The 13,351-nt window shown below is 37.4% G+C and overlaps 2 protein-coding genes across 2 annotated transcripts; one reads left to right on the forward strand and one right to left on the reverse strand.

Moving 5' to 3' along the window:
• Window positions 1-5,294: 5,294 nt before the first annotated feature.
• Window positions 5,295-6,659, forward strand: LOC103320977 (Cytochrome b561/ferric reductase transmembrane protein family). The gene is made up of 4 exons (XM_008222717.2): window positions 5,295-5,579; window positions 5,731-5,779; window positions 5,864-6,063; window positions 6,145-6,659. Exons 1-4 carry the CDS (start codon window positions 5,415-5,417, stop codon window positions 6,412-6,414), a joined length of 684 nt encoding a protein of 227 aa, XP_008220939.1. The 5' UTR covers window positions 5,295-5,414; the 3' UTR covers window positions 6,415-6,659.
• A 2,755-nt stretch (window positions 6,660-9,414) lies between these two features.
• TTA1 (class I heat shock protein, putative (DUF1423)) lies at window positions 9,415-12,912 on the reverse strand. The gene is made up of 2 exons (XM_008222716.3): window positions 10,779-12,912; window positions 9,415-10,125 (listed from the first exon to the last, which is right to left on the reverse strand). Exons 1-2 carry the CDS (start codon window positions 12,661-12,663, stop codon window positions 9,548-9,550), a joined length of 2,463 nt encoding a protein of 820 aa, XP_008220938.2. The 5' UTR covers window positions 12,664-12,912; the 3' UTR covers window positions 9,415-9,547.
• Window positions 12,913-13,351: the final 439 nt, after the last annotated feature.

Below are 13,351 nucleotides of genomic sequence, written 5' to 3' on the forward strand. Positions count from 1 at the left end.
CTTTTAATTAGGGTGGGGCCCAGTAGGTGGCACTCAACCACGTGTCACGGGGTTCAGGAAACCGCGACTTTTATTCGCGTGGAGAGGGAAGAGAAGAGAGGTGTGTATGTTATCCTTTGCCACGCAATGGACATGGAGGGTGGGTGGTGTGGTTGTTTCTTTCAGCGCCGATTTTAGGTTTATCCTTTCTTCGCCGCCCAACCCCACAATCTACTAGTACTATGATTCTCAACCAAATTTCATAAACACCCCACACCAAAGAAAATGACTTATCCATATATTTATCTTCATATATATATATATGCATACATGGAAAATATTTACCGTAATTCAAATTATAATGAAAATATCAGTTGGTTAGTCCTAAAACAAAAATGTTGTCTTAGATCACGAATTACATTCCAACTAATTCTATATTTAGTGATATTTTTCCCCTTAAGATTGGTTTATTTAGTATTTTAATAATCATAACAAATTACTCAATGTTTTTTCCACTGCCACATAAATCATATTACAAATTCAGGTTTTAGAGTTATTTTTTATATCATTTCACGGGTTTCCCTTTGCTTACTAATAAATTTTATTATAAATTTCAATTTATGTAATAATGTGATTATGACATGACTTGTGTTTATAAAACCATATGGAGTAATCTTCACTTGGCTAACTCAATATGGTTTGGTCGTAAACATCTTTAGCTCAAGTTGCATTATTATAAATCGATGTGGTAGAAAAGGCCAAAGAATTCTTGTCAAATAATGCATTGATCACCAACAAAAATATATGTTCCCATGATACCCTTATTTTAATTAAACACTCTTCTATGGGATATGACTATTTAAGTCAGTTAAGCATTGTTTATATAAACCTAACCAACAGATACTATCACCTAAATTGATTATCTGGGGTTTGACTGTGCATGTGCAATCTGTCCAGCAAAAACGAAAGAAAAAAAAAAACTTATATTATCGTGTACGTAATATTTATAAATAAATAAAAAATAACACAACAAGGCTCTGTGTTATAGCCGTTGGGTGTCCAAAATAAGGTTTAAAATTATACAAATTTATAAATAAACCCAATCCTAGACATGTATTTATAAAACCCAAGCACTATTTAAACATAGAAACACACCCAAAATCAACCCCAAAGTCAACTTTTTGGGTGTGTTTATAAATGGGTTTTGAGTGTGTGTAATGATGGGTTTTGGGTGTGTTTATATGTTTAAATAGTGCTTGATTTTTTATAATTTCATTTTGTGTTTTAGTGAAACTCCCTTAAAATTAAAAGCTTCTTTCTCTATGAAAAGAACAGTGCATGATGATCATGGTAGGAAAATAGTCATTGCATAAATGGCTGGCTGGCTGGCTGGCTGGCTTGTAAATACCAAAATCATTAGATTCCACCGAACGCAGAAAGAGGCCAAAAAGAAAAAAACATATAAATTTGAGTACAGTGGTGGTGGGCAGTGGGCACCACAAGGTTCAACAACTTCCCTGATTAATTCGTTCGTATATACAAAATTTGTAGGCCCGTTTTACATCATTTATTCCCGACATGTTAAACGCACAAATCTATAATAAAATGTAACTAGCCCTCCCCTCTCTCTCTCTCTCTCTCTCTTGAGTGCATGAGTGTTGACGCGTCAAGATGCTAAATTGAAATGTGAATTTGCTTATATCACAAGAAAAAGATACACAACACATCACTGTTCTTTGTCATGATGCTAATTGGAGCTTAAAATGATGCGCTCTCATTATTTGACAATTTCTTTCCAGTTGGCCTACTCATTTTTAACTATTTTCATTTGGTTTGCTGACTGCTTGTTAAATATAAATTCACACTCTAATAATACATCTAACCAAATTATACTAAATTATTTGTATTTTGGATTGGTTGGTTTTTATTTTTCTGACTTTTGTATTGTGCTTTTATATAACTTCATATGGTAATAGCATTCACAATGATACTCTCTATTTTTTAGTTAAAATTTGGTTAAGAATATAAGAAAGCTATTTTAGGAGCTCTATAAAAAATTTTAATTCCAACCATACTCTATAATTTGGAGAGTCATAAATGCTATAACTCTTTTTTGATTGGTCCATCTCTATTAAAAAATAAAATAAAAAATAGTTAACATTAAATACAAGTTTGAAATACTCATTAAATAAAGCATTATTAAATTATAGGGAGCCACTAGAAGTCCTTTATCTCTCATCAGATTTATGAGCTCCTAAAAGACTCCTTATTTTAGGAGATGGATAGGGAGTGTGGTCGGAGTTTCATTTTTACGATTCCTCCCTAAAATTTGTCTAAGAATGTGGTTTAAAGAGTCCATTGTGGATGCTCTAATAACATGTTCATTCTTTTAACCAAACCAAACCGAACTTTGTAGAAAAGAATAACACTCCAAATGGGTATGCATTAATTTAATTTAATCGTTAAATAACGTGGGTGATTGATGGTAAATTGGTGGTCTCCACACGCAAATTAGTGGTAAACTAAAGGGTGATTGATGGCCAACCCAAAACCATGAGTGCAGTTGGGGTTTTTTTGGGAAATGGCGGGGTTTGGGAGTTGGTGATTTGATGGGTCTCATCTCCTCTCAGGATTTTAGCAATTTAGCCCCGTTTGAATCACATTCGCCACTATCCTATCCTTCGCTTTTCTATATATCATTTCATAAAATTTGCGTCTTCTTGTTGTAACATCTTTTCATGTGTTATTCACACAACTATCTTATGATTGAGCCTCTGGAGTTTTTCAAAGTCAGAATCAGCACCACTTTTTTTTAATATGTTTTTTTTTGTTGTTGTTGTTGTGGGCGGTGAAAACATAATTAACGTCGTTTTTGATTGATGACGGAATACAGTTCCTTCAAGTTCATGTCACAGATGGAATGGAACCCCACCCAATGTCTCTTAATTAGCAAGATCGATCAAACTCCATGTAGCATCCTTTTGCTGCTTTGCTTAATGATGCCAATCCATCTTTCTGTAACTTACAGCCTAGATGCCATGTATATATGCTATATGGTAGTTTGAACCTTTTTTCTGTACTTGGCCACGGTTTTTAGCTGCAGGTTCCTCCCTTGTTGTCACTTGAACTAAAAGAATCAGTCAAATAAGGTCTGATGTTGACTAAATAATATCTATAAGTGTGTGTCAATTAGTAGATAGCATTTTGACTAATTGAGTTATAATTTACTTGATATATCTTGATTAGCAAGTCATTTTCTTGGACAACTGTAAGACGGAATATTTAGAAATGAGATCAATATCATCCACGTACCCCTACTCAACTTTAGCATGGCCAAACATGTCAAGTAGTCGATGTATTCATATACAAAGACATGCAAACAAAAATACACGCCACTCACTGATGTGTTATTGTCGTCTTATCACATATACAAGGTCTACATTTATATATATCAACGTTTATATAGAGCACGTCAAGAGTGGGCCGGAGGGTCCCAAATAATTGAAAGATATTAGAAGAAAATATACTAGAAGAATCTCGTGCATTGGAAATTTGAAATAACCCTAGATTAGAATCCAAGCAATAAAAGCAATAAAAGACTCAATATGATATGAATACGTTTACGTGCAAAACAAGCTTGTGCAGCACCTTCCTTAATCTGCCCAAAGTAAGTAAACTAATTGGCTTCTTAGAATACTAATTATTCTCACTAAGCAACCATATTTCAAGGAGGAAAAAACTAAAAAGGTAATGGGAACGAAATAAAAACGTCAAAGAAAAAGTGAGATGAAAGGCCAAGGTGATGGAAGGACGCACAACAAGTCTCCATCAAGTAGTTATGCTGAGAAAGCAAGCTCGGAAAAGAATGCTTATCTGACAACCACTAACTGTGTGATCATTATAATTTCTATACTAATCCCACAACAGATATATAAACATAAATATTTTTATTTTTAAAAAGGTCACGACTCATGATTACGAAACAAATCTAAAACATTTAATTGGCAGAAAAATGCTTGCATCAATCATAGCAAATCCGTTCTCCTTTTTTTCTTCTTTCCCGTTTCTGAAATTCAATTATTTCCTCCATATTGTATATGCGAGTTTTTGGTTTTTCATCATAATTATTAGTGGAGGTGGACGAGGGAGGGGCTAGATAGCAAGTTGGGGTTTGTAAAAGTAAATCAGTTCCAAGCGTGGTCCTCCTAAATGTCTAACCAAGTGCATGCAAGCTCATGAACATACATAATCACTAGTCTTCCCTTTTGTACCAGGGTCCAAGGCAAATTGTGGAAATGTCTCCACACCCTCTTTTTTTTGTGTGGCCAATTTTATCAGGCTTGTTTTGGTTAAAACTTTTTGCACCTTTTTCCCATGGGATCTTAGAGCATCTCCAAGGGAGATGTCAAATACCAAACATCAAATTTAAATTTGATGGTGATGTAATTTGACATTTATACTTTTACACTCCATCCGATATGTCAAATAAATAATTATTGTAACACTCAAATCATTTAAGATAAAGAAGAAAAAAAATATAAATGAAAATAATAAATGAAAGTAACAACTAACTATCTTTAAAAATAATAAAATATTCATTTGACATCTTGCTTTTGGGATGTCAAAAATAACATCTCAACCTCCAGCCTTCATTCCACATCACTTTGACACATCGGTTGGAGTGATGTGAGATGTTATTTCTAAGTTAAATGTCTATGTGACACTTTTGACGCATCGGTTGAAGATGCTCTTATATAAATAGGGATTACAATCCAACAGTCTAATAATAACTTTGCATTGAATTAAACGGCTATTGAGGAGCCCCTCATCATTCATAATTATAGCCTCTCTGTTGTGCCATAGCATAGCAGTAAGTATGGCCCTGTATTCTGTAATTCAATTTGATGGAGTTTAGATTGATAACTCAGAGGTTGGGCTGGGCCTTCAAGTGACTATCTCTTGCATATATATATATATAGGCCTAATTCAGTTTTAAAAGATGGGCCAGGCTGACCCAATTGATATCTTGGCCTAAGTGCGTAATTGAGTAAAAAACCTGATCCAGTTTAGCAAGCAAGGGCCAGGCCTTGTCTGTTTTCTTCTTTCTCTTGTAATTGTTTGTTTAACTGTTAGGACAGAATAAATACCTTAGTACAATCAGAGCTGGTTTTATTTTGTCCTTCTGATGCTTTGCTAAAGTTCAAAGTTTCGTCAGAAAATTCCAAAACCATCAGAGCAAGCAATCCCAAGAAGAAGGTAATTGTTTACGAAACTATTTTCAAAAGAGATTTCTATCTATATATAACAACTGAACTGATTGAGCGCAACACATCACTGCCAAATCAAAAGCAACCAAACATTCAAGATTAACCCATCAATCAATCGCCCTTCTAATCTCCCTATTAATTAATTAATAAACTTAATTGCAATTTGCAATGCAAACTACTACTGTAATCTACAGGTACCAACGGTCAGCCTCTGGATTGACTGTGGGAGCACACTTGTTTGGCTTCTTAGCCATCATACTCATGCTTGTTTGGTTGCTGCATTACCGTGGCGGTTTGGACTATGATTCAGACAATTCAGATCGGGTTTTCAATGTAAGTAATGATTTATTAATTTAACCTTCATATATAACCACTATTTAATTACTTACTTAGTGGAGGGTTATTGTGCTACACTTACAGCTTAGGGCTAGCTTTAGTAAAACTCAAGTCCTTAACTTCCTTCGTTTTAACTTGGCATTGGCAGGTTCATCCGTTTCTCATGTTCTTTGGGTATATTTTCTTTGCTGGTGAAGGTAATTAGGCTAATTTAACAGATGTTACATGCATAGGATATAATTAATCTCGATTAATATTAATATGAGTTGGTATATGTTCAGCGATGATGGCATACAAGACAGTATTGTCGGCACACAAGGTGCAGAAGTACGTTCATGCCTTGTTCCACCTGATAGCTCTGTGTTCCGGTATCGTCGGGATATGCGCTGTTTTCAAATACCATGACATGAACAACATAGGGGACATGAATTCCCTCCATTCGTGGATTGGCTTGTCCACCTTTATCTTGTACTGTTTGCAGGTGAGTACGTACATATATTTTATATATCATTATCATAAATTACACATATTATTAATAAATTTGAACTTGATTGATTGGCAGTGGGTGATTGGATTTGCTACTTTCTTGTTTCCAAAAGCGTCGGAACGGACGAGGATCAGAATTGTTCCATGGCATATGAGTGGGGGGAGGGCGCTGCTGTACTTGTCAATATGTGCTGCTCTAACTGGATTGACACAAAAGTCCACATTCCTCGGGGTTGAGCATACTCTGTCTCACAGAGAACTGAATCTGATCAACTTCACTGGACTATCAATCCTCCTCTTCGGCATCTTCGTTGATCTTTCTGTTGCTCTTGCCCGTTATGTGTGATTAATTCCTAATTATTTCTTCATTTTCGAGCCTTTACAGATGGATTATTGGATTGCACACATTAATTGGTTGGGTGTGTTGTGTGCTTAATTATGTATCTCTTTTTTCTTTTGGTGTGAATGATTTGAGCGGATCGACATGAGGGTTCATATATATGGATATAGATTTATGAATTCAATTATTTTTTATTCCTTGGTTGAGCTTGTATCCGTCCCGTAATAAATACCATACTTTATTTGTATAAAGTATGCTAGCTTGTTAAAAGAACCAAAAGACAGACACTAAAAGAAAAAGGGAAAAAGCACTCTCCCAAGCAACATGTATATATGCATCATAACTCTCTTTTTTTGTTTTATATTAACTTAATTCAACTCACTGATTTTTCTCTTAATGAATCAGCTAATTATTTATTAAGAGTGCAGAGGAATGGCACTAATTACGGCTCTGTTTTAATCGTGGATGTTAACCTTACCTTGCCCCTATTTTGCATGTGGTGAAAATTGAAACACAGACACGAAACGTGATTCAATTTAATTGTGTCATAGCAAGCTATAATCAGCAAACACTATAGCTGGAAAAACTTGCGGTCACATGATTGAAGCAACTTTCATGATCTAAATAGAGGAAGGACAAAAAGATTCAAAGTTGCTTTCAATTTTCAATGGAACTCGTATTTTCTGTGCTTCATGATTGTGATTCACGGCTTTACTTAGCCGTACGTGGCAAACCTCTCCATGCCTTTGGGCTTGCCACCTTAGGTTTTGCCGGCTAGACGATTTCCCATATTCCATATATTTGGCGGCATCCTTCTCGTTCAAACAAAAAGGCTTTAAACATTGTTTACTGTCGGCAAAGCTTCAATTTTGTACATTGATCTTATCAAATTTGCGTCCTTTGCCAACACCGGCTCTCTTCGCGTGTTGTTAAATAGTACTAACCGGTCATTCCATAATACTCTAATTAAGGTTGTAGCCCCGTCCCTTCTTTTGCTTCAAACACACAACCACCTTCACAGAGGCTCAATTATAATGGCACCGAAGAGCCGTAGCTACCAGGTATCAGCAACCCCAGTTACAATATTTGCCCATTTGTTAGCTATAGCCATAACAACCCTTGTGCTTATTTGGCTCCTACACTTCCGCCATGGCCTTGCCCTCAACTCCTTCATCACAGAGAAAATTTTAAACGTACGTCGTTCACTTAAGCAAAATCTTGCATGCTCATCATATGTTAAGTTGATGTGATCATATTCATATTTTCTGATTTTTACAGGTTCATACGCTTCTAATGGTAATTGGGTTTATTTTGATTGGAGGAGAAGGTAATGGAAATGATCAGGAGGTCCTCTATATAATCTATATATGTGCCTCTTAAAAGATTCCATCTTGTTAGTTAGCAGCATTAATTAATTTGAATTAAGGACTGATTAGGTGCCAATTATTAGTGCAGCTATCATGGCATACAAGACAGTCCCAGGAAAAGGAACACACAGAAAATGGTGCACCTGATATTGCATTTTCTAGCTCTGGTGGCTATAATCTTGGGGATTTATGCAGCTTTCAAGTTTAATCATGAATCGGGAATTCCAAATTTGCTCACCTTACATTCCTGGCTCGGCATAATCACCATCTCTTTATTTGGTCTTCAGGTATTTTTTTTTTACCACTGTCGATGCCTTGCCTATACAACAAATATTATTAGCCAATTAATTATTATTTTGTTGTTGTAGTGGTTGTTTGCTTTCTTTGCCTATGTGTTTCCGGGTGCAGAATCGTCAGCAAGGGGAAATCTTGTGCCATGGCACACTTTCGTGGGCACGGTCATCTTTCTGCTAGCAGTATGCACTGCCGAGGCAGGGTTGCTGGAGAGGTTCCTTTTCTTAAGCATAGGGCGCACCCAAGAAACACTTATAATCAACTTCACTGGGCTTTTGATCTTTCTATTTGCAGCCAGCGTCAGCCTCACTGTCCTCCTCCCTCGACTTAAAAATTAATTAGCTAGAGCTTGTCATATTTCATGGTTTTGGTTTGTCGGTTAAAATAGCATGCACTCTACCTATATATTCCTTTTGATTTATTTGTTAATTAATTACTTCATTTCTACATTAATAAAAGATTTGGTTAGTGAGCCAGATGGGATGCCTAAATGTATACTACAAATTAAAGCAATGGAATATTATTCTCTTGCTTTCTATCTGTCAAAGTATATTACCAAAATAATTGAAAGTAGATCGTAGGTGGGTATCTAATGATAATTTAATCTCAGCTCGCAGCATCAGTTTACTTTAGCATAATAATGCTGGCTGTCCTTTTTGGGTGGATAATGGATTGGATTGTATGCACTCTATTGCAAATCTGCAATCACAAATGGCGTTTTTGCAAACCAATTTTGATTTATTTTTACAAAGGTGGGCAGAGGGCGGGGCAGTGGCACCAAAATGATCCTAGCCGCAATCAGCGTCAACTCAACTCAATGGTCCTAAATCCTAATTGTGGGATAGTATGAGTATCTATTGCTTGGCCAACATAGAAGTTGGTGGCGCATTACCTCCTAAGATATAGAACAAACAAATGCAATGCAAGACATATCTTCTGGTGCCAAGATATTATATACTAAAGGCATAATCATATGATGTTTTATTTTATAGTAGCAAAAGATAGGATATCTGGATATATGTTATGTCATTATGGCAAAGAGAAAAACAAGTGTGCGGCGTTGCTTAGCTCAAACTCAAACATTGCTATCCAAGCAGCAGCTGCATAAAGTAAGCACCCTCCATCCCAGGGAGGAGAGAGCATATGCAGAAAGAATGATGCCAACTCTAACTACAAATACTCATTAAATTGATTACAGTAACAGCTTCTGCAGAAGACTTTTGAAAAAGAAAGAATGACGCCCATAGAGTCAAATTTAAGATGCTTGGAAGCTCTCGAGGGTGGTGGTTTTTTTTCTAAATTCTAGATTGCCTAGGACATGGAGGATAAAATAACAAATTTGGAATTTTGCAAATGAGACAATCATTCACTTTGATTAGAAATAACAAGCAGAATCCAAAAATCGAAATAACATTAATAAACTACATATAATTAGCACCATTGTCAAAAGAAACAAAAAAATCAAAGAACAAAAGAAACTACACCCGTTGCTGCTTTGTTGCTTCCATTCTCTCCAACAAGCCAGCAATCTCGGCTTGCATTCTAGTTTTCATGTTGTAATAGTCACAATGTGAACTTTCCAAAATTTTCAGCTCCTCCAATTTCTTCCTTCGCCTTTCCTCTGTCTCTTGCAGACACAGTTTGGAAAACTTTTTAGCATACTCTTCCTCCAACTTATCCGTCTTTGTTTGAATCATCTGACGGTACCCTTCTGCCTCTCTCCGCGCTTCATCTGCCTTGCTCTGGAACATTCTAGCTTCAGCTTCCTTTATCCTCACTATGCTTTCCAAGCTCTCAAACCCATCTATTTTTGGTAATGTTCCAAACTGGAACTCATCCTCATTGCTTATGAGGGATGATTTGAGGTCATTCTGACGGGTATCATTTGACAATAAATCACATTGTATACTAGAACTTGTGTTGTAAGCAGCATATTTCGGAGGTAGACAAGCGGATTGTGAAAAAGGAGTCGAATCTTTTCTCAGGCTAGCTTGAGTGACTGCCAACTCTTTCGTGGATATGTGAGAAGCAGGATATTCTGACACTCCATCTGTATCTATTTAACAACGAAAAAAAAATCCAGAGTTAGGCATGAATAGATACTGAATAACTCCTACATTTAAGTTACGGACACATTTAGAACAAAAATATACACAATTCTTGGACATTATCAACTTCTCACAAGAAAAACCTTTCACAGTATCTAAACTCAGGCGGTATGGAGATGATTTGACAGTGCAACCAAAAGGAAAGAAGGAAATAGGCCAAAAAGAAAATAAAAGAGTAGCTAACGTGTGGTGAAGCCGTCACAATCCTCAATTAAGCAATTCAGAGAGTATTCTTTTCAAAATAGTTCCAATTACACTAGCCATCGAGTACCCAATCAAGGTCCCCTTTACTGTTCCCACTTACTCTTTGTTTCACCTCACCACATTTTTCTCCTCCACTTATATTTGTGTGGAGTCTGACCCTAGCCCTCCCTATAATTTCATTACAGTAGTTATAAGAGATTATTCCTAACATGCAAGGAATAAGCCAAATTTATGCAGCAAAGCAGTTCATACTCCATAACAGAACCATACTCACTGTCCAAGACATGCATTTTAAAATTTCAGCTAATTACAATGAGGCCTAACAACAAATAGCAAGTAAATGAATAAATATGAAAGTTGAAATAGAAAAGGAAAGACGAAAATCTTGGGGACTTACAGTTAAAGAACTGAATAATGAAATTGCAGGCATCTGAGGGAGACATCATTTGGCTTCCAAGCTTGGAGATAATCTCCTCAGCCTTAATATGCAGTTCGTGGCCTTTAAAATCATCGCTTCTCCTAAAAATCTTCCTAACACAGTCAAGCTCCTTGATAAGGGTCTCTAGTCCCCAGTCCTTTGCACAGCACAGAAACACATCCTTAACGAAGCCAAACATTTCTGAAGCATGACCACATCCAATGCAATGAAATTGCATCTCACTTGTCCCAGAGGGCCCCTTCAAGCTAGGACCTGGCTTAATGAGATTCCTCTGAATACCACAAGCAGCATGGCACCAATGCCCACAAACATCACAGCCAACCCAACTACAAGTATTACTAGCACAGTCAAAATTCAAACAAACAGGACACATACAGGAACTGCAAAAACCCTTATTTGCAGAGCAAACCTTGCAGTCACAATCCTCAACAGGCAATAAACTCTTGCAGTTCACATTCCTACATCTCATAAACGAGAAAATCTCCACCAACTCGGTTGTGGGAAGACAGTTTTTGCCTGATACAAAGTTCCCAAGACCCATTTTCACCGCAACCAAAATCTCCAATTGGTCTTTCTGGCACTTAGCAAGATTCTCCTTTGTAAGATCAGACCTTCTATGGAGCCGGTTTTGAAGGCTCACTAACTCCTCTTTCTTCTCAGGCATGGATATCAGATTCTTCAAGTATTCCTTGGTTGATAAGAGTGTTTCATCAGGAAGCTCCTGAATTATCTGAGCCACGACAGGTATAGACTCCGAAATAATTTCACGGAGAATTCTCTCCGGTCTAGAAAGTTTCCTGGCTCTCCCACCACCATCTACATCCTCCAAGCCCCTCAAACTTTCAGAACCTCTCCCTCTAGAATCCCCAGACTGGGTATCAATTTTAGGCTTAGCAGGCAACTCTGATGGGAAAAACGAAAGGTTATCAGAGCTAGTTGTCCTATAAAGACTGTTATTACCCGAATCCTTACGATTACTCTGCATCAACGAGTAAATCCCACCACCATGATTTGACAAAGCGACTCCATCTCCAATTGGCTTAAACCGGCTATGAACTGACCCATTAGTCCCTTCTCCACAGTTCCAAATTTGATCATCTTTCCCAACCGAATACTCGTAATTCTCGGTCGAATTTCGCGTAAGCGAGCAACTGGGGTTGTGGGAAAAGGGGTGGGAATAAGAGTAAGATAATGAAGCTGCTGTGAAATCGTTGGAACAAGTGGTTTGTGTATTGTTAGTAGATGGTGCCAAAGATTGTACACTTCTGCTAGGCCTTGGCATAGCTGGAGGGTCACCATTTTGTAAGGCGTTTGAAGCAGTGAGAGAGAGCGAGACCTCAGGTAAGGCTAGCGAGAGATTCAAAGTCTCGAGCTTTGGCTTCTTGTCCCTGCTCTCTCTTTCAGTCTCCTCCACAAGCTCTCGCTTTGAGCAATTCAGCCTAGTCTCGTTCAAATTAAGGAAATCTCTCTCTACCCATTTGTGATCTTGGTTTGAATTGGCAGAGACAAGAATTTCTTTACCTTTAAAGCTCTCTTTCTCCAAGGAAGTCAGCAAATTTGCCCCGGCAAACTCTTTCTCTAGAAAACCCAGTTTGGAACTATCGCAGAGATAGCTGAGAGTCAGCTCCTGGGAACCCAAGTTTCCTGTTTTTGAGGATTTTGATTGAAACCCATCGGAACCCATGTCTGATTCTCTGAGAAAACCTATACCCTTCTCAGTAAAACCCATTTTCTCTTCTGGGTTGTCTTTGTTTTGCTTAGAGATATGGCGTGTGAGCTTGCTCTGAGAGGCCTCATCCTCACAGGCATGAAGACCATTAGCGCGATCCTTCTCGCCAAACATGGCCTGATACACAGGGAGGGATAGAGAGAGACACAGAGAGAGAGACAGAGATATACAGAGAGAAAGAGGGGCTTACCAGGTAAGGTAAGAGAAATAGAGATAGTGTGAAGGAGAGAAGAAATGAACGAGAAACAGAGAGGAAAAGGTCTACAGGGGCTGTTCAGAAAATAATGAAGAATCTGGGGTTGTTTTTTCAACTCACTCGTTATGATTCTTCAGCACACCATAGCTGATATCTCAATTTCTATCGGCAACGGGCCAACGGCTGGATTTTTCAAGCGTTTACACCAAACTGAAACGGCGATACTTTTTCTGGTATTGTTAAATTACCGATCTGGCCCTCTGAGTTGGATAGAATTACTGAATCCTCTGCTTGGAGTCGGCTTCTTTTTAGGCGAATGCCTTGACTGGTGGTGCAGGAAGAGGGGGAGTGGGACGACTTTTTGTATTTTTGGAGAAAAAGATGCATTACAATTGAATTAGGCAAAATTAACGTTTACCTTCCTAAAAAAGTTGTTTAATTGCTTTAAATTTTGAGTCAAAGTTAGATGAGGTTACCTCAATTGCCCAATTAAATCCCTTCTTTTTGGGTTAAATAATTATACCCTCTTTATCTTTCATCAAGAGGAAAGTGTAAAATAAGGAAACTAAAGGCACGAAAATCCTCAAATTACTTGTGGAGTTTCTG

This window comes from Prunus mume, linkage group LG2 (genome assembly GCF_029339155.1).
Source record: "Prunus mume cultivar Tortuosa linkage group LG2, ASM2933915v1, whole genome shotgun sequence".
Taxonomy (NCBI): domain Eukaryota; kingdom Viridiplantae; phylum Streptophyta; class Magnoliopsida; order Rosales; family Rosaceae; genus Prunus; species Prunus mume.